This window comes from Musca vetustissima, unplaced genomic scaffold, assembly GCF_032173495.1.
Source record: "Musca vetustissima isolate MV318-11 ecotype Yass unplaced genomic scaffold, APGP_CSIRO_Mvet_v1 utg25369, whole genome shotgun sequence".
Lineage (NCBI taxonomy): Eukaryota > Metazoa > Arthropoda > Insecta > Diptera > Muscidae > Musca > Musca vetustissima.
Window position 1 is genome coordinate 189,953 of NW_026880222.1, and position 26,120 is coordinate 216,072.

Below are 26,120 nucleotides of genomic sequence, written 5' to 3' on the forward strand. Positions count from 1 at the left end.
TTGATCGCGAACGGTTTCGGAGTCAGAACATTTTTCTCTATCTGTGTACCAAAAATCATTGATGTGCCACAAAAACAAAAAAGCTGATTTTTTGAAAATGGAATATTAAAAAATTGGCAATATTGCCCAAATATGTAATAATAATTTTTCAAAACAAATAAATAAGAATATTCAAAATGCAACAGCTCTTTTCGCATTACCTTTGCATATTGTTTAATCCTTATATCCCACTTTCGTCTTTCAAAAATCCCATATAAAATTATTGAATACGAAATATTAACGAACAAATCTGAAATCAAGTATATGAAATAAAATCAAACCAAATTGTAAACGAATTAATTGAATATAATAAAACTCCTTTTGAAACTGTACAATAATTCGTTTTATTATTTGCGATATTAGTGGTGAGTATAAGTAATTTTTAAGTATAAAAACTCCTAAACGGTGTTACCGTTAGGAAATTTAAAAAAATTGCACAAACAGTCGTTCTCTCCAAAAATGTCGCACAGATAAACAAATTAATAAAACTTTTCCGGGAATATGTAAAGGTCTCTTGGAACTTTACTTAACAAAACTTTACTTAAAAAGGGAAGAAAATCGCACAATGCATTAAAATTGCAATTGTATTTTAACGTATTGTATTTGAAATTATCTCGATTTAAGGCGCGTTTTCTAAATCGACTTGATTTGTACCAAATACTTGCAATTTGGACTAGTATTATAGTACATTTATGCTGCGTTTAGATTTACGAAATCCACTCGATCTGAAATGTGAATTCCACAGCGTATACGTCATATATAGTCCACTGGATTTGTAAATATGATTAATGAGACGTATACGCCATGGAATTGACATTTGAGATCGAGTGGATTTTGGCTTGGTGCCAAGTCCGTACTGTATGGCTGATGCATTAAAATATCCCAACCAAGATCCCGAAGTTTCAGGCGAGTCATTGTAGATGTGTGTGGCCTAGCGTTGTCCTCTCCTACACCTCTCTTGTTGGCTAATTCTAACCTTTCTGGTCAATTGTAAATGGTATAAAACAGTTTTATGGTCGATTTTTAGCTCCTGGGCGATGTTACGACTGCTAACATGCCGATTATTTTTCCGATGTTATCGACATTTTCGAAGTCCGGCCTACCTGTGCTAATTTTCTCTTTGTTCACTTCCATTTTTACCACCCTGTAACTCACAACTGAATGCTTCAAACAAAAAACAGCATAATATTTTTTTACTGCCAAATGTCACCCTTTCCATTCTTAATTATTGGTCTGTTCCCGTACTGCAAGAATCTACTAGTTTTTACTACGATAACGAATTTTTTCTTTATGATATCGAAGAATATAGTAAAATCGAGTAGATTCTTGCAGTTTTTGACCAATATGCCTGTTCGTTTGTCTCTATCTTTTAACAGACAAAATGTGTTTTTGACAAATCGATAACTTTTCTTAAACAATTCCGATCGAATGGTGTCATACAGTAGGTATGATCGAATCGAAATTAATTGTGTGACCTTCTGGGGTCTTCATATAATCACCAATAGAAATTATCCAACCCCCAATATAAGCTTTCTACCATATATCGAATTCATACAGATGTTATTCCAAAAACGCTCACATCTATGTAATTCCTATGCCATCGGAATAAATAGAGTTCAATGTTTCATTCTAAAAGCTCCCAGAATATCGGTGAAGGGATTCACCCCATTCTATCATATATTCGACCATATTGTGTAAAGGGTTGTTTAAAGTATACTGAGATTTGCTGATCTTTTATAGGAATTTTCCTAATCGCAGTTCCAGTAGCCTTTCTATAATAGAAAATGCTATGTAGCAATTTACTCGTATATCATGTTCGTGGTATGAAGATACACTGGTGGCCAAAACTAAAATTGCAAGGTTAATAAATGCCGCATTACTTTTTTCAAAAATAATGATATCGTGTGGGTATTTCAGTTTTAAATGGGGTACTTTATTCACTTTTATAATAAGAAACAAAAGCATACATGCAAAATTCATTTTAAAAAAATTTAATAATTTTTGGAAACTGTAATGTCTCAATTTTTGCTTGGACAAAACTAAAGCAACTCTTCAATACAAACAGAAATAAACTGCTAAAAAATTGATAGAACATATACAGAACATTAATTTATTAGTGATTGTGAAAACAATTTTCACAGAAAATGATTTCGGCGAAATATTCCGTGAATAATTCAGTGATTTCTCGAATTATAAGTCGGTTTTATGCAACTAGATCAGTAGTGCCAGTTCATCACGGATATAACCTCAAGAACAAAGCGTAAACGAGCTATGGTAGCAGGCCTACATGCTCTCAAACTATCAAGCCTTTCCCAAAACCTCATATTAATTTGAATCCGACTCAATGGAGACATATTTTGCTCTCGGATGAATTAAAGTTAAATATAAAAGACTCATACATAAAAAAATTACCGTCAGGAAGTCCAAAAATGAATATATCATGCCACAGTATTGCAGGGGTACTGGTAAGCATGGAGGAGGGTCAATAATGGTATTGGGCTGTTTTTCTTTTTATGGAGTTCGATATATTTACGAGATTTATAAAGTAATGAATCGGATTGTTTATACAAATGTGTTGAAAAACGCTATGGTTCCCTTGGCTGAAGAAAATATACAGCTTGTTTGCGTGTTTCACCTTGAGAATAACCTCCAAAAATACACGAAAACATGTCAAAGATTGGTTGCGGGAATCAAACATTAGGGTTCTATAATGGCCAACACAATCATCAGAAATTTGCCCTATAGAAAAATCTTTGGAGTATCATCGATAGAAAAATCAAAAGTTTCACAAACAAACAGAGGTTCAGGAGGCAAGGAATAGGAATAATACCCAAGGATCAAATTGAGCATTTTATTAATTCAATGCCTCGTAGGTGGCTGCCATAATGAAAAATAATGGTTATGCGGTCGATTACTAGCAAAATTTGCTTATTTATTTATAAAAAAAATCAACGTTTCTTTAGTTTGACCAAGCAAAAAATTGGGTCAATTTATTTTTCCATAGAATATTTTTTATTTCAAAATAAATTTTACGTTTATTATCAGCCTTATTCTGGATATTCTTTGGGAGATATCTCGCATGTAGAAAAATTTTCGCTTTCACATTCTCGCCTTATTCTGAATGCATAGGGAGACGCAAAAAATGCGAGATGCGGATTCGAGTTTTCGAAAATGGTGGTTGAAAAAAAGATTTGTGTTGCCATATTGTAATTTAAGTTGTAATGTGTGCGGCCATATTGTAATTTATGTTGCAATGTGTGTTACCCCATTGAAATTTAATTGTGTAATATTTTTCAATATTTTATTTATGAATTTTTTAATAAAAATGTTTACTTTTTATTGTTATTTAAACTTTATAACAATATAAATGTATAATATCAGTAATCCGCTGTATAAATGCTTTGTAATTAAAAGAAAATAAATTAAAGTTTAAACCTACAATATGGCATTTGAAACAGCTGTTCATTGTTTTGATGCAATTTGGTGCAACAACTACAATAGATTACAAATAAAAGAACATTTTTTTATGATGGCAAAAATACAACGAATAATGGGAAGAAATCTGCGATTTAATTAATTAATTCACATTTTATTATTTCACTACATAATTGTGTGCCTTTTTATTTAATTTCGATATTTATCTCCCCAAATTCATAAATTGGCCAGTTATGTTATGATTTGATTCTACTCCTTTATTTCTTCCTTCAAATGATGCACACGATAATTTAAAAAAATAAATTTTTTTGTAGCTTTATTTTTGTTCTTTCATAATTTTTATTTAAGTTTTTCACTGTTAAGCGGCTCATCAGGCTAATTTGGTTTTTCCATAATTTTTTATTTATTTTTTTTTTCTTGAGAGACAGATCCTCACCCAAAATGGTTGTATTTCGCCTCCAAAATGCGTCAAACTCGACTTAAATATTCCTTATAACCTCCATACATTCCTTGGCAATATTTGGTTCAGCATGTATCGTTATCAATAGGATTTCCAATGTCATTTTATTTGTTGTTTTCCAGTTAAAAATTTGCTTACTATCATTTATAATATTCTAAATCGTCATAGAATAAGTATTGTGTAAATATTTTTCATAAAAATATTTATTACTTATGTTTTTGTAGTCAGCTCCCTTTGAATTTATTAGCGAAATATTTCGCACAAAATTTCATCTCATTCTCCTACTCCCTGTTATCCAGAATACCTAATTTTTCCCCAAAGCGGATTTTTTCGCTTTCGAACTTCATTCAGAATAAGGCGAAAGCGAGAATGTGAAAAAATTCACAGGAAAATGTTGTTCAGAATAAGCCGAAGGGGAAGAGCGAGTAAATTCACATGGAATTGACATCCAGAATAAGGCTGTATATTTCTTTTTAAAACTGAATAAATTAGCTATTTATTTCTGAAAAAAAAAACTTTCACTAAAACTTTATTTTCAAAAAAAGTTAGAGATAATTACTTCAATTTGCTATTTCAGTTGCTTTAGTTTTGGCCACCAGTATATATCCTTGTCTCCCATAAAGTCAGAAACCTACAATACAATGATCTAACTGTAGTCTAACTTCTCTAAAACTTTGTTTATAAAGATTACATAATTTCACCTGCATGTTTTTTTTCAAAAAAAAAGGAATTCCCTAATATTACGAACAACAATCAGCCTTATTCTGGATGTCAATTCCATGTGAATTTACTCGCTCTTTCCCTTCGCCTTATTCTGAACAACATTTTCCAGTGAATTTTTTCGCATTCTCGCTTTCGCCTTATTCTGAATGAAGTTCGAAAGCGAAAAAATCCGCTTTGGGGAAAAATTAGGTATTCTGAATTACAGGGAGTAGGAAATTTTGTGCGAAAATTTTCGCTAATAAATTTAAGGGGAGTTGACTACAAAAACATAAGTAATAACTATTTTTATGAAAAATATTTACACAATACTTATTCTATGACGATTTAGAATATTATAAATGATAGTAAGCAAATTTTTAACTGGAAAACAACCAATAAAATGCCATTGGAAATCCTATTGATAACGATGCATGCTGAAGCAAGTATTGCCAAGAAATGTATAAAGGTAATAAGGAATATTTAAGTCGAGTTTGATTTTTAGAGGCGAAATACAGACATTTTGGGTGAGGATCTGTCTCTCAAGAAAAAAATTTTAAAAATTATGGAAAACCCAAATTTGCCTGATTAGCCGCTTAACAGTGAAAAACTTAAATATAAATTATGAAAGAACAAAAAAATATTTTTTTTTTTAATTATTTTTTTTATTTGATGGAAGAAATAAAGGAGTAGGAGCAAATCATAAAATAACAGGCCATTTTAAGAATCTGGGGAAATAAATATCGAAATTAAATAAAAAGGCACACAATTAGGTAGTGAAATAATAAACTGAATTAATTAATTCAATCGCAGATTTCTTTCCATTATTCGTTGTTGTATTCTCAGTTGTAGTTGTTGCATCAAATTGCATCAAAACAATGAACAGCTGTTTCACATGCCATATTGTAGGTTGCCATATTTTTAAACTTTAATTTATTTTCTTTTAATTACAAAGCATTTATACAGCAGATTATTGATATTTCACATTTTTATTGTTATATAGTTTAAATAACAATAAAAAGTAAACATTTTTAATAAAAAAATCAAGAAAATGAAATATTGAAAAATATTACACAATTAAATTACAATGGGGCAACACACATTGCAACTTAAATTACAATATGGCCACACACATTACAACTTAAATTACAATATGGCAACACAAATCTATTTTTCAACCACCATTTTCGAAAACTCGAATCAGCATCTCGCATTTTTTGCGTCTCCCTATTCATTCAGAATAAGGCGAGAATATGAAAGCGAAAAATTTTTTATATGCGAGATATCTCCCAGCGAATATTCAGAATAAGGCTGAATAAAACACCAAAAACGAATAAATTTCTTAATATTTTTTTTCTCATTTTTAAGTTCTTTATTTAGTTTTTCTTGACCGTTTTGTTTTCAATAAATAATAATTCCTTAGAAAAATTAAATTAATACAAAGTGTATGTATGTGTATCTCGTTTATGATTATTTACGGGTTGCCCTTCGTTTTGTTTAGCTGGCGCTCTTCTCTTATGCCTAAATGTTATTGTTGTTGCTGTAGAACTTTGTTGTATAGAAAATAAATTAAAATGTGAACTTTCTAGGTGTTAATTAATTAATTCCAGTTTATGCATTTATATATGCACGGGTGTATGTTAAAAAAGGAAAGTGGGGGGAAACAAATAATGCACATTGTTTGTTGTTTTTTTTCTTTGTTTTTTTTTTTTTCTTCTTTATATTTTTGTATTATTAAACGCATAGGGTTTTGTGGACCCTCCACACAGCAAACTCTAAATTAATTTTTCAAATTCATTGATACAAAAATTAATAATAATAATAAAATTATATATTCAGTTAAACTGCCAAAACATTTCGGAGATAAATTATTTCTGGTTGTTAATGTTCTGCTTTCGATTCCTTGTTGTCTTCTTCTTTTTCTCCTCCTGCTTCTTCATCATTATCATCTTCCGTCTGTCTTTAGGGCAGAGTATACCGCACATAGGGTACTTCAACATCCTCACCTTCTTCGTCATTGCAGCAAATTTCAAATACCAATGAACGTTCATGTGGTTCTATGCGTTTCTTGGACACCCGACGTACCACCTCGGACATTGGCAATGGCATGCGCTCAGCACATTTAGCCTTGGGCATAAAGAATGAATAGAGCATTGATACACCCTGAGACAACATGGTGATCTTGAGTTTTTCCTTCTTTTCAAAGTATTCCAAGAACTCCTGCAATGTCAATTCACCGGGCACTTCAAAACGGTCCCACAGTGTCCATTCCTTGCCATAGAAAGTGTTTTTGGGTGCTGGCAGAGGTTCGGAGAAAGCCACAAGGGGTAAGGCAAGATTGGCAAAGCCATTCTTGAATTTCGATAGATCTTTGTGTCTGTAATAAAAAATATTTAAAATGAGTAAATGTTTTGATCTCAGGGAGCTGAGAGAGTATGTGACTTACCCCATAATAAGTTTGATGATTTCTAAAACGGCCCAGCCAGAAATCAATGAAGTTGTTGTGGCAATGGCCGGCATAATTTTACCAGCAATCAGCTTGGATTTATGACGATCGGCAGGTGTAATCTTGTAGTTGGTTGCTCTTAAATTAGAGGCAGCCACAATAAAGTCCATGTGTAAATTATTGTCATCGTCCTTTTCAAATTGCAATGGTTTGATGGTGAAGTCCAATTTGCCCAATGCCTGCAATTCGGTGAGTATTTTATTTACACGATCCTGATCGACTTCATCGTGGTTGTTGGCGTCAGCAGCGGCAGCTTCATTGGTTTCGATTTTAACACCAGAGCGTGGTTTGAATTCGGGTACCTGATGTAAAGAGAGATACAGACGGAAAATTAAATATTTACATATCCTTAAGTTCCTTCTAAAAATGGAGTCAGAATCTGAAGACAACACAGGTAAGTCAAAATCATCTACAGATGAAAGTATTGCCAAACTATTTGAAAGATATCGGAGTCTTCATAAAAAGAAAAGCTGGATGTCTTATTTTACTCACCTGAACCTGTTGGACCAAATTAATAACAGTATCACGGTCACGAACTTGTGGCAAACCATACACTTCAGCACGTAAATTGGCAGCAGCGTAAATGTAATCCACATGCATTGAATTATTGATATCGAATACCAATGGTTCGGGGCAACGTTTGGGACCCGACCAAAACGGTTGACCACTTGAGGTAATTTGATTGGGAGGGAAATTGTACAACAATTGTTTAATTTGATTGGCATAGCACTCTTCCCAGTAGAGACGGGCCCATTTAACGCAATCGGCAAAATCTTTGGGTTTGTCATCGATCAAGGCGACCTACGTACGAACAAAGATTCACAAAATTAGATAAGCAATTAAATATAGAATTAAAAAAAGTATTTACCTTAACAGACTCCAATGTTTCCAATGGCTGAATACCCGATAATTTCAATGTACGCTCAATGAATGTAGGATCCGAGGCATACAGAGCAGCATTCTCGGCCGTCTGTGTGAAAATGCCCTCGAAACAATCGCGTGCCCATTGCAAGGTATGCTCAATGGCATTGGGGAAATTCTTCAATGTACAAATCGGAATGCTCTTCTCTGGTGGATCTTGTGATGAACTGTACGATTCCGTTAAGAATGGCACAATAACCTGAACATTACCCATAGTGCTGAGAGTACCAGACTCCACCAAGGGTATGCGATTGAAAACACACTTACGATCCATATAAATACGGGCATCAATGTTATCCAAAGCATTGGCTACACCATCCAATTGGCTGTAGAATTCTTCGGAGAATACTTTTTCGGTTTCGGTGCCGACACGCAATTCATAGGCGGTGACCTTAATTTCGGGATTCATTTGTTTGATGGCAGCCACAGCGGTTTGGGCTTTGGGTTTTTGCACATCTTTTGGTCTGAACAGGAACTGACGATTCAAATTTGATTTCTCAATGAGATCCATGTCGGTTATGAAAAGTTGGCCATTGCGCACACCTGCACCAATCATGGCAAAGTTCTTGATCAGTTCACAACCAATAGCGCCGGCGCCAACAATAAAGTATCTGAAAAACGAAAACAAATTTAATATTTGATTCCATAGTTAAAAAATCCCACAAAACTTACTTGACATCACCCAATTTCTCTTGGAATTTCTTGCCGAAAATGGCAATTTGAGCATCATATCTGGAACCAATGGGTTGGGCATCAGCCTCCTCAACTCCGCCTTCGGGTAGACATTCAACAGCATCGTAGTAGAACCATTGATAGATGGGTGTGAATTTGCCACTGCAAGCCTTAAGAACTTCCTGGGCAACCATACCACCCATGGCAGCATCAATGGGGCAGGTGTTACCAGCACAAATCTTGGCAAAGGTCAACACAACATTGTCCAACACATTCTGATCGATGGATTTGCAAAGTTGCAAGAATTTCTGGGCATCCTCTTCATTCCATGGACGTGGTGGTTTTCCGTCATTTTCTTCGAGATATTTATGCAAAGCTTTAAAAGCTACATGCAATGTAGCAGGATGATCGAATTTTGAGAAATCGGAAATCAAAAACTCCGGTTCTTTTTCTGCAACCTCCAAGGGTTTGAAACTAATGGTTTTGGGCATTTTCACTTGGGTTACAATACCACCGGTCTTGTATTCGCTGAATTTACTGGTATCACCAATGCTGAAGGTGTATGGACCCAATACACTAATTTTCAATGGAGCACAACCATTCAATTCAGTCATGCCTTGAACTTCGGAGAATGTTACATAATCACCATCGTTAAGACCGTGACGTGTCTCATCCAAACAGGTGACAACACCCTGTGAATCATGGGTAACACTTGCAATCATTGTCGAAATGGGTTGGGCACCATCCTGATCGTAGATAGTAAAGTTTTCACCAAAATCACAAAAGACTTTGGCATACAGACCACGAGTTTCGGCAATAATCAATGCAATGTTATTCTCATGGGCGAATTTTGCAATGCGATGCTGTTCAGCATCGCTGGCATTTGTCAAGACAATGACACGGAACTGACGCAGGAAATCTTCGGTCAATTCACCGGTATATGCTGATGTACGAACATAGTTATTAAGTTCGGCCAATTTATTACATGATGCTTCGGCACGATTTTTACCAATATCGGCTTCGGTCAAATAGAATTGAGATGAGAAGTCTTGTATCTGGAAAAAAAGAGACAAAAATATAACAATGGTTAATAAGAGGCTTTAGGGATAATAAAATGAAAAATAACATCCTCGTGTAACAATATTAGAACTGTATTCAGCAATGCGGAATAATGAAAACCTTATTCAGCTAGGCTGAATTGTAATTTTTCTAATGAAAATCGTATTCAGACAAGCCGATTTGCTTTTTTCCTAATGAGCAAATTTTTAACGGAAATTGATTTTGATTTTACTAATGGAAATCTTAATCTGTTGTGCAGAAAATAATTTTTTCTAATAAAAACATTACTCAGCCATACTGAATTAAAGTTTTCTTAGTGACACCCCTATCCCGGCGTGCTTGAATTGAATTTTGCATTAAGAAAACCTTTTTGAGCCTGGTTAAATTGAAATCTGAAATCTTATTCAGCCAAATCAAATCAAGCGGAATTCGTATCCAGCCAAGGTAAATCGAAGATATCCTAATGAAAACCTTATTCAGCAGGGCTGTTACGAAGATTTCCTAAGAATTACTTTATTCAGCAGGGCTGAATCGAAAGTTTTTTAAGGAAAGCCTTATTTAGTGAAGCCGATTCGAAGGTTTCCCAAAGAAAATTTTAATTGGCAAAGCAAAATAGGATACTTCCTTATGAAACCCTAACTGAATTGTAGTTTTCGTAGGGAACCCCTATTCCAGCGTGCTGAATAGAATTTTTCATGAGGAAATTCTTATTGAGCCGGGCTAAATTGAAGTTTTCATAATGAAACCCATATCAGAAATCTTATTCAGGTGGAATTCGTATCCAACAAAGGTAAATAGAAGATTTCCTAATTAAAACCTCTTCAGCATGCCAGAAAGCTATATTTCCTAAGTAAAACTTTATTTAGCATGGCTTCCAAATTAAAATCTTTTTTAGTAAGACCGAATCAAAGCATTTTGAAAGTATTATTTATCAGGGCTGAATCGAATCAGAAATCTTATTCAGGTGGAATTCGTATCCAACAAAGGTAAATAGAAGATTTCCTAATTAAAACCTCTTCAGCATGCCAGAAAGCTATATTTCCTAAGTAAAACTTTATTTAGCATGGCTTCCAAATTAAAATCTTTTTTAGTAAGACCGAATCAAAGCATTTTGAAAGTATTATTTATCAGGGCTGAATTTATATTTTCCAAGTAAAAAGAAATTGATATTTTCCAAGTAAATGTTAGGTTAGGTTAGGTTAGGTTAGGTTTGGGGATGTGCAGTCACGTGTATGACTGCAACACTCTGAGACCGGTTAGGTCCGTTGTGATCATCCACAAGAAGAGAAGCAGCGAAGTGAAGAGATAAGGAATAGATCTGTAGGGGAGAGAAGATTTGTGAAATTAAAGGAGTGAATAGTGAGGGTCGATGGTCCTATGAGTCTGACAGAAAAGTGTTACGTGCCAAGGTTGTGTGCTCCTAACCACTTTATGCTTCTAATTATGCTGTAGATTAGAGCAGGTTCGGTTGTTGAGAAGAGGCTGAGACCAGGTAGAAAGTGAGCCCCCATTAGTCTGTGCCGCCTGTAAGCAAGGGCTGGGCACTGGCACAGGAGATGCTCAATTGTCTCCGTCTCCTCTTCGTCAACACAGAGTCTACAATAATCAATTGCATCGAGGTCCCATTTACTAGTAAAGGCCCTGATATTGCAGTGACCAGTGATGATTCCTGTCACCACTCTAATTTCGGCTTTGCTCAGGTTCAATAGTTTGCGCGTTCTTTTGGTAGACAGAGTCGGCCAAATGGATCTTGACACGTTGCACCTAGGTTCGTTGTGCCATAGTTCGCAGGCTGTTTCGTCAAAGAACGCCTCAAAGTTCCTATAGAAAAGACATATGGGTGGTTTGATTGAGTCATCAGTTTCTAGATCAGTGGATTGAGATCCTCGTCTAGCTAGTTCATCCGCTCTTTCATTACCCAAAATGTCACAATGTCCTGGTACCCAACACAACCGATAGCTACGGTTAAGTTCTTCCAGAGCTGTTCTACACTTGAGGACGGCTTCGGATTTGATGTGACAAGATTTGATGGCTTTAAGAGCCGCTTGACTATCCACGAAGATAGTCACCGGTTCAACGACCTCAGCATCCAGACTTTTTATCAATTCCGCTGCCTTCCAGATCGCGAAGATTTCAGCTTGGAAAACACTGCAGTTGCTATCCAGCTTGTAGGTTAACTCAAGGCCTAACCTTTCACAGTAGACGCCTGCCCCAGTGCCTTCTTCCATCTTGGATCCGTCTGTATAGCAGGCCAGACCGTCCAGAGGAGGGTTACTTCGTTTCCAGTCGTCCCTACTAGGAATTACGACTTCTACATCGTCAAATCTAAGAATTGGTGATATGTAGTCGCTTAATTTAATTCGTTGATCCAGGGCTATACCTGGTTCATTCAGAACACTACCATGCCCAAAGGTACAGGTCCGCCAGAGTTTTTGTTCATGTAGCCGTAGGGCGCTACGCGCAGCTTGACACTTAATGCTGAGGCCCAAAGGCTTGAAATCCAGCATTGCGTTCAAAGCTGCTTGTGGCGTACTCCTTCTGGCTCCTGTAACTAAAATCGCGGCGGCTCTTTGTACCTTGTCTAATCTACTTGATGTCGACTTGAGGCTCAGACAGTTCCACCAAACAAGAGAGCCATAGGATAAGATGGGCTTCACCACAGTGTTATACATCCAGTGTATAGTCGATGGTTTTAGTCCCCAGCTTTTCCCAATGGAGTTCTTGCAAGCATAGAGTGCAATCATTCCTCTCTTCGCCCGCTCCTCAACGTTCCTTTTCCATCGTAGTTGACAGTCCAGGATTGTGCCGAGGTACTTTGCTTCGGGAGAGAGGTGAAGTTGCACTCCATCCAATGTTGGTGGAACAAAAACACCGAGCTTACGCTTCCTAGTGAACATTACCAGTTCCGTCTTCGTTGGATTTACACCAAGACCATTTGCCCTGGCCCAGCGTGACAGCGTTAGTAAGGCTCTTTGCATAAGCTCAGAGATCGTAGATGGAAATTTTCCAGAGATCAATATCACCTCGTCGTCCGCATAAGCTACAACTTTGGTACCTATCCCGTCCAATTTCCTCAAAATGATGTTAATAACCAGTAGCCAAAGTAACGGCGAGAGCACCCCTCCTTGAGGTGTGCCTCTAGTTACCGTTTTCCTGATTTTTGCATTCCCCACACTTGAATTTATAATCCTGCTGTTAAGCATTTTATCTATCCAATGTGTCAGGGTATCAGGAATGCCAACTTCCCTAAGTGAGTGGTTTATGGATTCAAGTTTAACGTTGTTAAAGGCCCCCTCAATATCTAAGAAGGCAGCCAGCGTGAAATTTGAATTTTCCATGTTCCTCTCAATGTAGCCTACCACCTCATGCAACGCAGATTCCACAGACTTGCCCTTTATGTATGCGTGCTGTGAATTGCTAAGAGAGGTGGTGTCTATACGACTCCTTATCTCCAGATCGATCAGTCTTTCGAGAGTCTTGAGGAGAAAGGATGATAGGCTAATGGGTCTATAGTCTTTTGGTGCAGAATGACTTGGCTTCCCTGCTTTGGGAATATAAGTAACCTTTACCTCGTTCCACAGATCCGGAACATACGAGAGAGTCAGACACGCAGTGTAAATCTTCTCAAGGATCAGATAAATACTTGGCGAGGCATGTTGAAGCATCGCCGGTATGATACCATCTGGTCCTGGCGATTAATACGGCTTGAATGTGTTGACCGCCCATCGTATCTTATTTCTGTTAATCACCTTGCTAATGAGATCCAGATCCGGAGTGACGAAAGGCCGAGTGTCATCACGGTCATCGTCGATGGTACCCATGTCTTTGCAACCCGGAAAATGAGTCTCGGCTAGGAGATTTAGAGTCTCAGAACCTGAGTCCGTCCACGCTCCATCCTGCTTCTTAATACTACCAATGGACTTAGGGTCCTTGGATAGTAGTTTTCGAAACCTAGCAGCGTCGTTGACTCCTTCTATAGACTCACAGAAATTTACCCAAGACTTCTTCTTCGCGCGTTTTATCTCACTCTTGTACTTATTGAAACTAACTCTATAGGAGTTCCAATCAGTGTCGAGTTTAGACTTATGCGCCCTGTTATACAGTCGTCTGGTCGCTTTCCTGAGCTCACCAAGTTCCTTGTTCCACCACACTGGCCGAGATTTCTTCCCAGGGTGTGTAAGCGGACAGGATTCCTTATGACAACCAAGGAGAACATCCGTTAGATTTTTCACGGCCCCGTTGAGTTCCACAGCTGTTCCTAGGTTTGTGCTAAGAGTCAGCTGAGAGTTCGTTAGCTCCGTGAATTTCTCCCAGTTTGTTCTCCTTGGATTCCGATAAGGCTTTTGTCTATCTCCCTCAAAAGAGTACTCGAAGAGAATCTTTAAATGATCTGAGAAGGAGCATTCATCAGATACTCTCCAATTTCTAATGACGGAGTCATCTAGATTTGAGAGGGTTAAGTCAATGACCTCCTCTCTATCCCTAACTTTAAATGTTCCTTATTGATATCTGATTCAGCCAAACTGAATTTAAGTTTTCACAATGGAAACTGAATTGAAGTTTTCCCAATGGAAACCTTGTTCAGCCAGACTGAATTGAAGTTTTCCTTATGGAAACCTTATTCAGCCACACTGAATTTAAGTTATCCTAATGGAAACCTTATTCAGCCAGACTGAATTGAAGTTTTCCTAATGGAAACCTTATTCAGCCACACTGAATTTAAGTTTTCCTAATGGAAACCTTATTCAGACACGCTGAATTCAAGTTTTACTTATGTAGACCTTATCAGCTTGGTTGAATTGAAATGTTAATCAGTCGGTCTAAATTTATCTTTTCATAACGGAAAACTAATTCAGCCAGACAGAATTAATGTTTTCATAACGGATAACTTGTTCAGCAAGGTCTAATTGAAGTATTCTCAATGGAAATCAAATTCAAACTGATTAACATGAATAGGAACCTAACGGAAATCATATTCAGCAAAGTTGAATTACTGATTATATAATGGAAACCTTATTCAGCTAGGATGAATTGCTGCTTTTCGTAATAAAAAATCATATTCGCCAAACTAATTAGAAGATTTTTTAATCGAATCCAGGATAAATTAATATTTTCATAATTTCGTAAAAACATTCAGTTGTTAACGGTAAATAGGCAATTTAGATTTATCTTTTTCATATTCCCTATAATTTTCCCAAGAAGAGTGTGCAATCTGGCAAGATTGCCAGAAACTTCAAAGTAATGTAAAACTAACAAAAAGAATGACTGAAAGTGAGAAATTAATTAAAAATACAAAAAATAATATTTAATTAACAATGTAGGGTTAATATTTGTTAATTGTTCATTAAATAAATGCAGCACACACACATCTACATTAACCACCACTATTTCATATGTGTATATTGCATGTCAGCCACTTTTGACAGTTGCCACAAGAATGACTACTCGATTACTTTGACAAATGACATTGGGGAGAAAACAATGTTACCAACCACATTGGATGTTTTAGTGCTATATGCAAATGACATTTCTCTCAGCGTGTTCTTTGTTTTTGCTTTCGTTTATTTTGATGTATTTTCATTGACATTTTATTTTATAATTATGTTTATTATTTTTTTTTCTCTCAAAATAATTTGGCATTTGTGCTTCTTATTCTTTTATCCCATTTTATTATCTCCTTGCTTTCTCAATAAGTACAGACAATAAGTTTGGCAACACTGCTCAATGACTAAGCTGCTACCACTGACTGGTAAATTAAGGGCAAATGAGTAGAGTAAAAAAGTAATCGTTATTCGAGTACTCTCTTGCACAGAGATCTAACGTGCAGACCGGTGTACGAGAATAAGAAGGGAGAAAAAATCCACACCTGCATAATACTTCAACGTTTCACAAGAACATTTTTAATTAAATTAATAAAACATCAATGAAAGTCAGCAGAAAGTGGGACACACATAGCGGACAACTTTAGTCAGTGTTTTTTGTGAATAATTTAAACAAAAACAAGGGGCAAATCGCCTTCGATTTTTTTTCTGGCAACCGCCATCCAAATTATTTTTTTTTTCTTCTGCCAGCCAGCGCACACACGCGAACGACAGAAAAAAAGAAATAAAGATGGCCCTCTTTGAAGATGCAGACAATTTTGCGGATATATTCCGTGGTGGTTTGCCATACTATTTACTCTTGGCATTGCCCATCATGATTATCTGTTCAGCTAATCCCGTATTGGCCTCCAGTGAATTTACTGTTCAGCGAATGTCCCAATTCGATGTCAATGGTGTTTCTTATGGTTAGTAGAGAAGACTTTGGTTGGTTGGTCGATTGGCTGGCGAACTGGCTACTGCACACGCACAATGGTGGGCAAAAAAAGAAGCGAGAAGAAAAAAATGGTCAACGCGCGTTTATTTTTAGTGTGATTTTTATTTCACAAAAAGGGGGTAGTGATTGGTAGCTATATTATGCTGAATACCACAATTTCTGAGCTACACACTATGCATGTGATGATGGTGTCTAATTAATAAAACTTAAAACCCGCCGCAAGTTTTGTGTGGTCCGCACAATTTTATTCATTTATGGAGAAGAGGAGAGACGTGAAGGGGCCAGTGGGTTCGAAGTGCATGGTATTTTAAATATTTTAATATTTATATGTGTGTGCAGCAGTATATTGGAAAATATGTATAATATTCTCCGCATATGACACCATTATTGTGAAAACCAACAAATCAAGATAAAGTACTTGGAAATGAATTTAAGATAAGCCCTCACACAGAAAGAGGTGTGAAGAATTATCTCTGTAAATACAGGCGGAACCATGTGCTCTTTCTAAAGTAAACTCTTAAGATATATTTTCATATCAATTTAATTCTTCTTTTTAGGATGCCGTGCCTCTGCCTTGTCATTGGAAGCCAAATCTCTGTATACTTGGAGTACATCCAGACATTGTGTTGTTGCCAAGTAAGTTTAAAATCTATTGTTGTAATTAAAACACATTAACAAACTTTCTTTTTTAGATTTCAAGATGTTACCATTGATCAATTCAAAGAGATTAGACAAAAAGCCGGTGGCTTGGTTTTACTTTTGCCCCAAAATGTCTCCACCATGTCTAGTGAGGATAAGGAGGTATGTCTTTACAAAATATAAATTTCATCCAAATAAAATAACCACTCCTTCCCCCTTGTGTTTCAGCATCTAAATCTATTGGAACAAGCCATGATGACTCAATCAATTTCTGTACCCGTATATTTTTCACAATATAACCCAGAATTGGAGAAAATTGTCAATGACATTAGCCGCAACACAGCAACGAACAACAATAAGAAAAATTCCCGAGACAATTCTGCCCTCAATGAAGTATTCAATTCCATTTCGGCAAATGGCTATCAAATCATTGTGACCGGTGCCAGTCATACGGCCAATAAGAATAGTAAAATTCCAATTGTCCAAGGAGAATTGGCACCAGTTGCCAAATTCAATAAAGCCAACAATAATGAAGATCTCAATAGTAAACTGCCATTGATTATTGTGGCTGGACATTTGAATACCTTTGGCATTTACAATGAATATCCCACAAATGTTGATGCCGCCATTTTAATGTCATTGGCAGATCTGTTTAGTAAACTACACAATACAGCCAATGCTGCACCAAAATATCGTCTATTGTTCTTGTTGTCGGAATCTGGGCCATTGTTGAATTTCCAAGGTGCCAAAAAATGGTTGGATGAAAATGTTCAATTGCAGGTAAGGGCTTTTATGTGGCAAAAATCATTAAATGGGCATTAATTTTTCGTTTAACACAAAAAAGTTTGATGATATATTTTCTATAACCGGTACCATTATTTCTCATGGAAAACACAGTGATATAATTGAAGAGGTTTGATTTTGAACAATAAGAAAATATTGTAAAATTTGGTGTAGACAAGCTAAAGTAAATTTAAAAAAAAAACATACCAACCATATCTCCCTGTAGATCATTAACCTTTAGCCTTTGCTACAAACATTTGCAAAACTTGCAAACAAGTTTGCTTTTTGGATTTCTTTTTCCCTCATTACACCTTATTTCTTAGTCAAACTTTCACTTTACCGTATTGCTATTTCCATTTCTATTTTTATTGTTGTTTGAAATAATAGAATAAACAAATCATTTTTTCTCTTTCCCCTCAAAAAACAGAATGTGGACTTTGTTTTGTGTTTGGACAGCATTACACAAACCCTGAATGGAGAAAATGCCGATCAACAGCTGTATATGCATGTTTCCAAACCACCAAAAGAAAACACACCCATGAATGTATTCTTCAAACATCTAAAGAAGGCCGGTCAAAAATATCAAAATGTCTCTGTTGAGGGTGTGCACAAGAAAATCAATCTAGCCGATCAACAATTAGCCTGGCAACATGAACGTTTCAGCATCAAACGTCTATCAGCATTTACTTTATCCGCCTTGAAGACCCCAAAACATCCCACACGTACCACCATTTTCAGTGACAGTGAAGAGGAAGTTTTGGAAAGAGCTCAACTTAATACGAAAATTATTGCCGAAGCATTGGCCCGTTATGTTTATGGCGAAAACAACAATAATGCTGCTGCAGTGGATAGTGAGGAATTGGAAGTCTTTGCCGGTGCCATGGTAAGTCTGCATAAAAAAATCTCAATTCCCCAACTAATTCCTTTCCATTTTCATTTCTCTTCCCTAGCAAATTACACCAAAACTTATCAAATCGTACTTAAATCTTAAATCCGCTTTACACAACAACGACCTCAAAAATGCATTTGAAAAATATCTGAAAAATGTCAAAGTAATCTACGACAAACCAGATGCTCGTGAACCTGACTTTATGTTCTACGAGGGAGCCTATGCCAATCTAAATGTTTATCGTGTCAAACCAGCTGTCTTCGATTTATTCTTAACCATATTGATTTGTGCTTATTTGTTTTCGGTATACTTTGTCATTCAGTACTTCCCCACAATGTATCAGGCATTTTGTAAATTGTCTGTCAAATCGCCGGAATCATCACCCACACATTATAATAATGTCGAACGCAATAACAAAGTTAAATCCAACTAAAGAAGAAAAAAACATCAAGAGTAAGAAGGGGACGAGACATTAGACACAATTTAAGGTGATGATGAATCTAAGAAACTGAAAGTACCCCATGTAATAAAATTTAAATAGTAAAACAAAGAACAACTACATAAATACAAAAATAATAATTTGTTTTTGATGATTTCTAGCGTTTATATAGTTTAGAGAATTTATTGTTTTGTGTGTGCATACGAATATATTAATTAAAATAAAAATAAAATGTAAAGTATATAAAATTAGCGTAAAACCAGAATGAAGTTATAAATAAAAAACAAATAAAAAACCAGTCAAATAAAAACCCAAAGCTCATCATTTAATCTCAATTTCCGAAACAAAAATAGGAATGCATATCATGCAGCGAAATAAGTCTAATATCTGGAATTGGAAATGTCTGATCTGTAGTGGAATTCTGTGGCGACAAAAAGGTCGATAACTGGAATTTGCACACATTTTTATTTTCCGTAATGAATTTGTCGATATGTTAACGATCAAGACAAATTGCCTCTTTACAAAAATATGAATGTGGAAAAAAATTAAATGCACTTTTCAGATGCATCTCGAGCTCTCGAAAATCTAATACATCAATGAGAAACCCAAGAGTATGCGAATATGAATTTATAAACTTAATAACAATGAGATATAAAGAATTCCGCCAGGTAAAACTTTTAATAAGTGTCATATTGTATTGCCTATACCTTCTCAACGGATGCTGAAAGTCAACCACACAAACACTATCAGAAACATCACTATTATAAAAAAGCTCACGATGTCGTAGGATTTATAAAACGATTGGCTAAAGGAATTTCCCGCTCCCTACACTACAAAACATATTTTTACATTACTTGTGAGACCTATATATGGCTCTGTTATATGGGATTCCCAATATGCAATACATTGGAATAGTGGCTCTGCGGTGAGAAAGTGACTTAGGAAAGTAGTAAAGTCGGGCTGGGATCGACTATATGATACCCTTCACCATTTTGGTACATTCTACATATATATCCTAACAGACGTCGCCTTTTCTAAATAATATTGACATGAAATTGAATGAACTTAAATATGTGAGTTTTATCTATATGTGACCCGCCTAACATCAATCCGTACATATATTCTGAAACCTATGCAAAGTTTCATTTCATTCAGGCAGATTTAGAATGGTTTGCGTACAATGGGACAAACTGATTTAAATCGATTTATAGCAAACTTAATACACGCTATTCGGTATGCCGCACTGTTCAAAATTTAATCTCAATCAGACACCCGTGCGAAATATATATGGAAGCTATGTCTGCATCTGCATCAATTTCAATAAAACGAAATAACATCATTCTAGTCTCAATTTGATACGTTGTGAAATTCAGACAAACATTATGAGTTTGTTGCACCATTTACCTTAAATCGGACGAAAATATATATGGGAGCTATATCTAAATCCGAATTGATTTTCACGAAACTTAGCACACATCATTCTAGACGCAATTCAGTACGCTGTGCCAAATTTCGTGCAAATCGAAAGATATATAGGGACTTTGGTGCACCATTCACCTTAAATCGGACGAAAATATAAATGGGCGCTATATCTAAATCTGAACCGATTTTTCCCAATTTCAATAGGGGTTATCCTTGGGCCAAATAAATAAGCTGTGCCAAATTTCTTCCAATTCGAATCATAAATGCGACTTTGTTTACAAATTAGCATGGACAGACAGACGGACGGACATGCACAAATCGTCTTAGAAAGTTATTCTATGCATATTCTTAAAAGGAACCATGTTCCTATCACTTTTCCTTTATATGCATGATGAGTCGATTAACCAATGGCGAAACACTTCGCAATTTGGTGGGAATGTAATATTTCTCTCGCTTCCCCTTTCAGGCAATTTCGATAATGTAGTTCATCTCGAAAGAGAAATAAATATAAACAAAACTAATAAATTACTTTAAGAAAAATGTGTCCAATAATGTTAGGATAGGTTGATGAATAGAGAAAAACTACTCATCTTTGGATTTGATCTGCCTGAGCTTCAAGGAATTCTGTGTTCTTAATGAAGCCGTTCAGACTTTTCCATTCAAATTTCTTGAATAATATAATTTCCCAAGAGTTGTACCTACTGTGTTCCACGCGCTAAATCTTGTGTAAATGTGACGGCAGGCCAAGATGTCCTATTAGAATCCTTTAGGTCTGCTATCCTCATTTTAGTGTCCCCATAATTTTTTTGTGTTCTTTACAGTCGCCTCGTTATTCCAACAAAATTTGGATCTCTTTCGCCCATGAGATCAGTTCTAAATGTGTTGTACTACAAGACGTTTATGAGGCAGGTCTTGCGTCGACAGTGAATATCGCCGTCGGACATCGACATAGTCAGACGTATCGAGCTGGATGAGGATGCCCAGCTCGAAAGGCGTATAAAAGTGAACCAGCTGATAATTCATGCAGAAGGGGAAGACCACGAATCTGATGGAAAGGTCAAGTGGAAGAAAACATCTTGGAATATGATCTTTCAAATTGGATGAGCTGCGCACAAGATCGACGCACCTGGAAAACTTGTTTAAGAGCGGCTTATGGAACAAACGTTCTGTCACAAACCAGCTAACTAAGGTCTAATTCTGAAACCCTTTATTCCATCAAAATATGTGAAATGGGCAAATACTCTTCGTAAAAGGAGCATCGTGCAGGCGCAGAATTTTCATAATAATAGCGAGTATTAAATGAGCATTTTCCAACCTACTAAGATATAAATTGCAGTGTTCTCGGGGTATATTTGGGTTCAGTAGTTGAAAGGTTTCGGATGATTGCCAGTTTGCGAGTTCTTTTGTGCGTTATTTAGATTTATAAACGCCAAGTATGCTGAATGGAAAACACGGCATTTCTAGAATTTGACTTAAATTTAAAGCTTCTTTCGCTTTCATTGTCAGAAGTCATTACCTTTGATACCTGAGTGTGAATATCCAAAAAATAAGTACCGTAAAGTGGTCCGGATTATGGATGATATCATCGTAAACATCTCTCTTATTTTTTTGAAAGGCTTTAGCTACGCTGAAATTATTGACACATATATAAGTGTCCTCTTTCCTTTTGAGGCAAGAGTAATACCAGTTTTAACAGCATAGAGCTCTGCGGTAAAACTGGTGAAAATTTTTTACTTGAATATTGCTTAATTACAGAAAATGGTTTGGATTCACTGTTGAAGGAGTCATCTGTGAACCATAATTCGTCTGGATGACGAAAGTGTGGAATAGGGGACAAATTTTGCGTATTTTATTGCATAAGCGTGTCCCAAATCTCATTTATGCCGGTCATGAAACAATTGAGCGATATGACAAACCAATCGGTATGTCTAGGTCTAGGACCAATTTTTCGCGGCATTAAAAACTCTTGGGGCACAAAGGGCACAATTTGGAGAAAACTCTAGGATAGAATGTAAAATGAAGATGATTTAAATTCTTAAAATACCTAATAGTGTTGCTGCGGTTATATGGGGCTATACAAAAACGAGGATCTATATAGATAATTTTTGGTAGTATGATTTAACAGCCAATGAGGCAAATTTAATATACACTCCACCTTATGGCGGAGGGTATAAAAAGGAACACTTGCCCTATCTTGAAAAAATATGTTGTGTTTTATTTACTTTTGACACCATGAAATGTATAACCCTATATTCTAATGGAATTCCAAAACTAAACACATACTATAGTGCGGATAATCCTGGGAGGCTCACTATGATTTTGCTATTATGATATTGAACTATATTATGCTTATTCATGTTGTGAATGTTGAAATTAATATAGACAATAAAACTTTCACAGATAAAACAGATTAAGAAATAAAACATTTTTGATATTCTTAAATGTTGCCATAAAAGCAAAAGATCTCTGATGAAATTCAAACATGAGCAAACAAAAAAATCAGCAACTGACAGTCAATGCACTTGTGCCTGGTTCATTTTGTTGGTCTGCACTCTCAGGTGTCACATACACCACCAATTCATATCTTTGCTTAGACTTGAACAAATCAAAAAAAAAAAAAAAATCACACAAATAATAAGTATGACTCATTGTGTGAATGTGGTGTTTTTTCTTTTAATTTAATTCATATTACTTTGTTTTTTATTTAATTTCTTTTTCACATTTTTGTTGTTCCCCGCCAAACCAACAATGCAATTGCGGTGGAGTACGTGTTGTTTTTTCCCTCCCAATAACAACAAAAGCACAACCTTGCCATACAAAAGAAATTTCCAGCATACCAATAAGAACTGAACGAAACTCACAAATGATGAGCAATAATGCAATCTGGCAACGCGACATTCTCACGCACGCACACACACACACAGCCAAAGAAAACTTCAACTTCGCAGAAAAATATCCATGGAAAAATGACAACAACCGTACAAACACACACATTTCTCCTCATAGCAGCACACACACTCACACAAACTGAATAATGCAAAAATTTGGGGGGAAACAAACGGAACGAAGAAAATTATACTTTGTATATGCGAACGTGTGTGTAGCAATGTATGTTTGTGCCATACAATGACACAACAACAATTTCATCAACCTTTTTTCTTCGGTCTTTCTTTCATCCAAATCTTAACATGGCCTGTTTACTTTGCGATGTATGGAAATATTATTTTTAACTTTTCGGCCTAAATTTATAAGCAAGCAATCGCTTGAAATTTAGCTTGGAAGTAGTCGGGTGCTCTTTTCTCCAGGCAAATGTTTGGTTTTTTCACAGATAATTACTCATGAAAAAATGGGAGGGAGAAAAACCTAACCAAACAATTTTTTTCTTCTTCTATATATATTCTGATAATTGAGCAGCACAGCACCACCACCACCGCTGTTAAAGGAAAAATCGATTTTTTCCAAAACAGAATTGACAGAATTCTAATTATGCACCACCTTCTGCTACTGGTTTTAGTTTTAGTGGACAATTATTTTGAATTTTCACTATGGAGATAAGCTATTTATTTCACAGTACTTACCGTACAATTATCGGTGTCATGGAGAGTTATGGATTTAACACCACCCAAGATGACGTTCTTGGCTATTTCCAAACCCAAACCATTTAGGCCAGACAACAAGATGTCCGAGCTGGCCATACGACGCATTGCATCATGACCAAGCACATACAATTGGCGCGAGTACAACGATTCATCGATGTCACCGCCAGCGGATGAGCCACCACCAGAAATAGAAGCCATTCCCGATGAGTTGTTTGTGGTGCTGCTGTTGGTGTTGTTTTTGCTGCTATTGGTTGTAGATGAAACGGCCGAGCTGTTGTTGCTATTAGCGCTTGTTTGTTGTTTTGCCAGATTAGAGTCCACTACTGCTGCTGCTGGGGAGTTTTCCTGTTTCTTCTCAATGCACGAGGAGGAATTTCTCTGGTCACCACTTTTTACAATTTTGCTTTCTTTATTCACTGCTGACGATGTACTAATGCCGCCGCTGCCACTCTCGCCCGTTGTTGAAACGATTGAGCCGGCTGCGTTTTCGCAACTTAACGAAACAGAGCAGGACGAAGACGATGAAACAGCTGTAGCGGTGGTCGTCTCTTTCCCACTCAGAGCATCAACAGCGTCGCCGTTGCCGTCACCACCGCTGCTGCCACTAATGTTGTTGTTATTGTGGGGGCTGGTGGAGGAGGTTGGGGATGTTGTACTGCTGGATGCAAGCTTCCGCTTCTTGGCTGCTGGTTGCTCAAGAGTGGAGGAGGAAGCTGCTTGTTCGACGACTTGGGGGCTAGAAGACATCTGTTGTTGCTCAAATAATTTAACGGCTGACTATGAAATTATCATCAATTTGACGACTCCTCTATTTGGAGCTATGTAGGCAAAAAGGAGTACGAACGAATGCAGATAGATGGATGGATGGCTGATGATGATCACCACAAGCAACCGGTAACTACTACGCGACGCCTTGCCTTTGCTTCTTCTTCACACACACTGTTTGTCTATTGTTTGCGCTGTTGTTGTTGTCGTTGCTCACAATAATCAACTGTGTTGCAAAAAAATATCAAGCACTACTTCTGGCTGTTGTATTTACACTCACGTTTTCCTTCTTTTTTCAATGGCTTTTTTACAATTCTTCTTCTTTTAGCACAATAGGAACAAAGACAATATTCGTATATTATGTTCTTCGAAACTGGGGAAAGAAAAAGAATAGAAAAATTTAAAAAAAATCCATTAATAATTTCTATTTTTAACTGATCGTCATCTTCGCCACTTTGTTGCTGTTTTCACCGTGGAGGAGGATTTCAAGATGGTGTTCCTCCAGCCAACCACACAAAAAATATTTCACAATTTACGTTAATTTCGTTGTTGTTCCTTCCACTAGCAGTGGCATTGGCAGCACACACAAAACATTTGTTATGCTTCTTCTTACGATACACCACCACACAGCAGACTGACAGATTCTCGAGCCACAACTGTCTGCTGCCTCTCAAACAATTCTTTTTATGCAAATTTTTGCTATATTTCACATTAAATTCAACACTTTACAATTATTTTAATATTGCCGTCATCTCTATTACCTTTTCGCTGAGCACTCAAACTTTAGATGATACAAAAATAAACTGTTTCGCAAATATTGCAAATAATTCGCACTATACAAAGCACATTTATGATGTTGCCTTACAAAAATCAAGAATAATTCACTCACTGCTCTTTCCTCGTGTCGCCGGCAGAATTAAACATTGGATTCGTTCGTTAAGTTGTGTCTGTTTTTCTTTTTTGCACAAAACAAAATGCAAAAACGAAAACAAGAACAACAACACAAACAACATAATGTGTGCGATAGAGAGGAATATAGTTTTTGACAATAGCATCTTGGTTGTTTTAACAGGCAAAGCGATGTTGCCATATTGTTTGGGCAGATTTTCCATTCTTGAATGATGGATTATTTAAAGGTTGCTGGTCACTTGACAAATTTAAATGTAAAATCCTTTATATTTACCAATAATTTATTTCTGCATATAATAATTAAAATTAACAGAAAGTATAGAAATTTGAAGGTGAAGAGAGAGTCACTCGAAGTCAGATTAAGACATAAACTCCATCCATTGCTAAGAAGGGCATAGTTCCACCGTACATGTTTAACGAAAAATTATCATTTATTTGACAGATTACAAAGGAAATGATAACATATATGATATATCATAAGACATGTTCAGTGTAACTGCGCAAAGAATAATGGAGTTGTTTCAATCGAAATACAAATTGTTGCAACTATATTGTACAAGACAGGGTTA

The 26,120-nt window shown here is 36.2% G+C and overlaps 2 protein-coding genes across 2 annotated transcripts; one reads left to right on the plus strand and one right to left on the minus strand.

The window, feature by feature from the left end:
• Nucleotides 1–6,587: 6,587 nt before the first annotated feature.
• Nucleotides 6,588–24,679, minus strand: LOC133325686 (ubiquitin-like modifier-activating enzyme 1). The gene is made up of 6 exons (XM_061534410.1): nucleotides 23,857–24,679; nucleotides 8,733–9,787; nucleotides 8,008–8,671; nucleotides 7,632–7,940; nucleotides 7,080–7,441; nucleotides 6,588–7,010 (listed from the first exon to the last, which is right to left on the minus strand). The coding sequence occupies exons 1-6, from the start codon at nucleotides 24,622–24,624 to the stop codon at nucleotides 6,596–6,598; spliced, it is 3,573 nt and encodes a 1,190-aa protein (XP_061390394.1). The 5' UTR covers nucleotides 24,625–24,679; the 3' UTR covers nucleotides 6,588–6,595.
• On the plus strand, nucleotides 15,886–18,855 carry LOC133325692 (BOS complex subunit NCLN). Its single transcript, XM_061534416.1, has 6 exons — nucleotides 15,886–16,077; nucleotides 16,664–16,742; nucleotides 16,799–16,907; nucleotides 16,974–17,525; nucleotides 17,956–18,411; nucleotides 18,479–18,855. The coding sequence occupies exons 1-6, from the start codon at nucleotides 15,903–15,905 to the stop codon at nucleotides 18,848–18,850; spliced, it is 1,743 nt and encodes a 580-aa protein (XP_061390400.1). The 5' UTR covers nucleotides 15,886–15,902; the 3' UTR covers nucleotides 18,851–18,855.
• Nucleotides 24,680–26,120: the final 1,441 nt, after the last annotated feature.

Bases quoted from the DNA above. Each gene is read 5' to 3' on its own strand.
- LOC133325692 (XM_061534416.1), top strand. From the start codon at position 15,903: ATGGCCCTCTTTGAAGATGCAGACAATTTTGCGGATATATTCCGTGGT. The intron at 16,078-16,663 runs GTTAGTAGAGAA...TCTTCTTTTTAG, and splicing joins TGTCAATGGTGTTTCTTATG to GATGCCGTGCCTCTGCCTTG. The intron at 16,908-16,973 runs GTATGTCTTTAC...CTTGTGTTTCAG, and splicing joins TGTCTAGTGAGGATAAGGAG to CATCTAAATCTATTGGAACA.
- LOC133325686 (XM_061534410.1), bottom strand. From the start codon at position 24,624: ATGTCTTCTAGCCCCCAAGTCGTCGAACAAGCAGCTTCCTCCTCCACT. The intron at 7,442-7,631 runs GTGAGTAAAATA...TCTTTACATCAG, and splicing joins ATTTGGTCCAACAGGTTCAG to GTACCCGAATTCAAACCACG. The intron at 7,011-7,079 runs GTAAGTCACATA...TTTTTATTACAG, and splicing joins ATCATCAAACTTATTATGGG to ACACAAAGATCTATCGAAAT.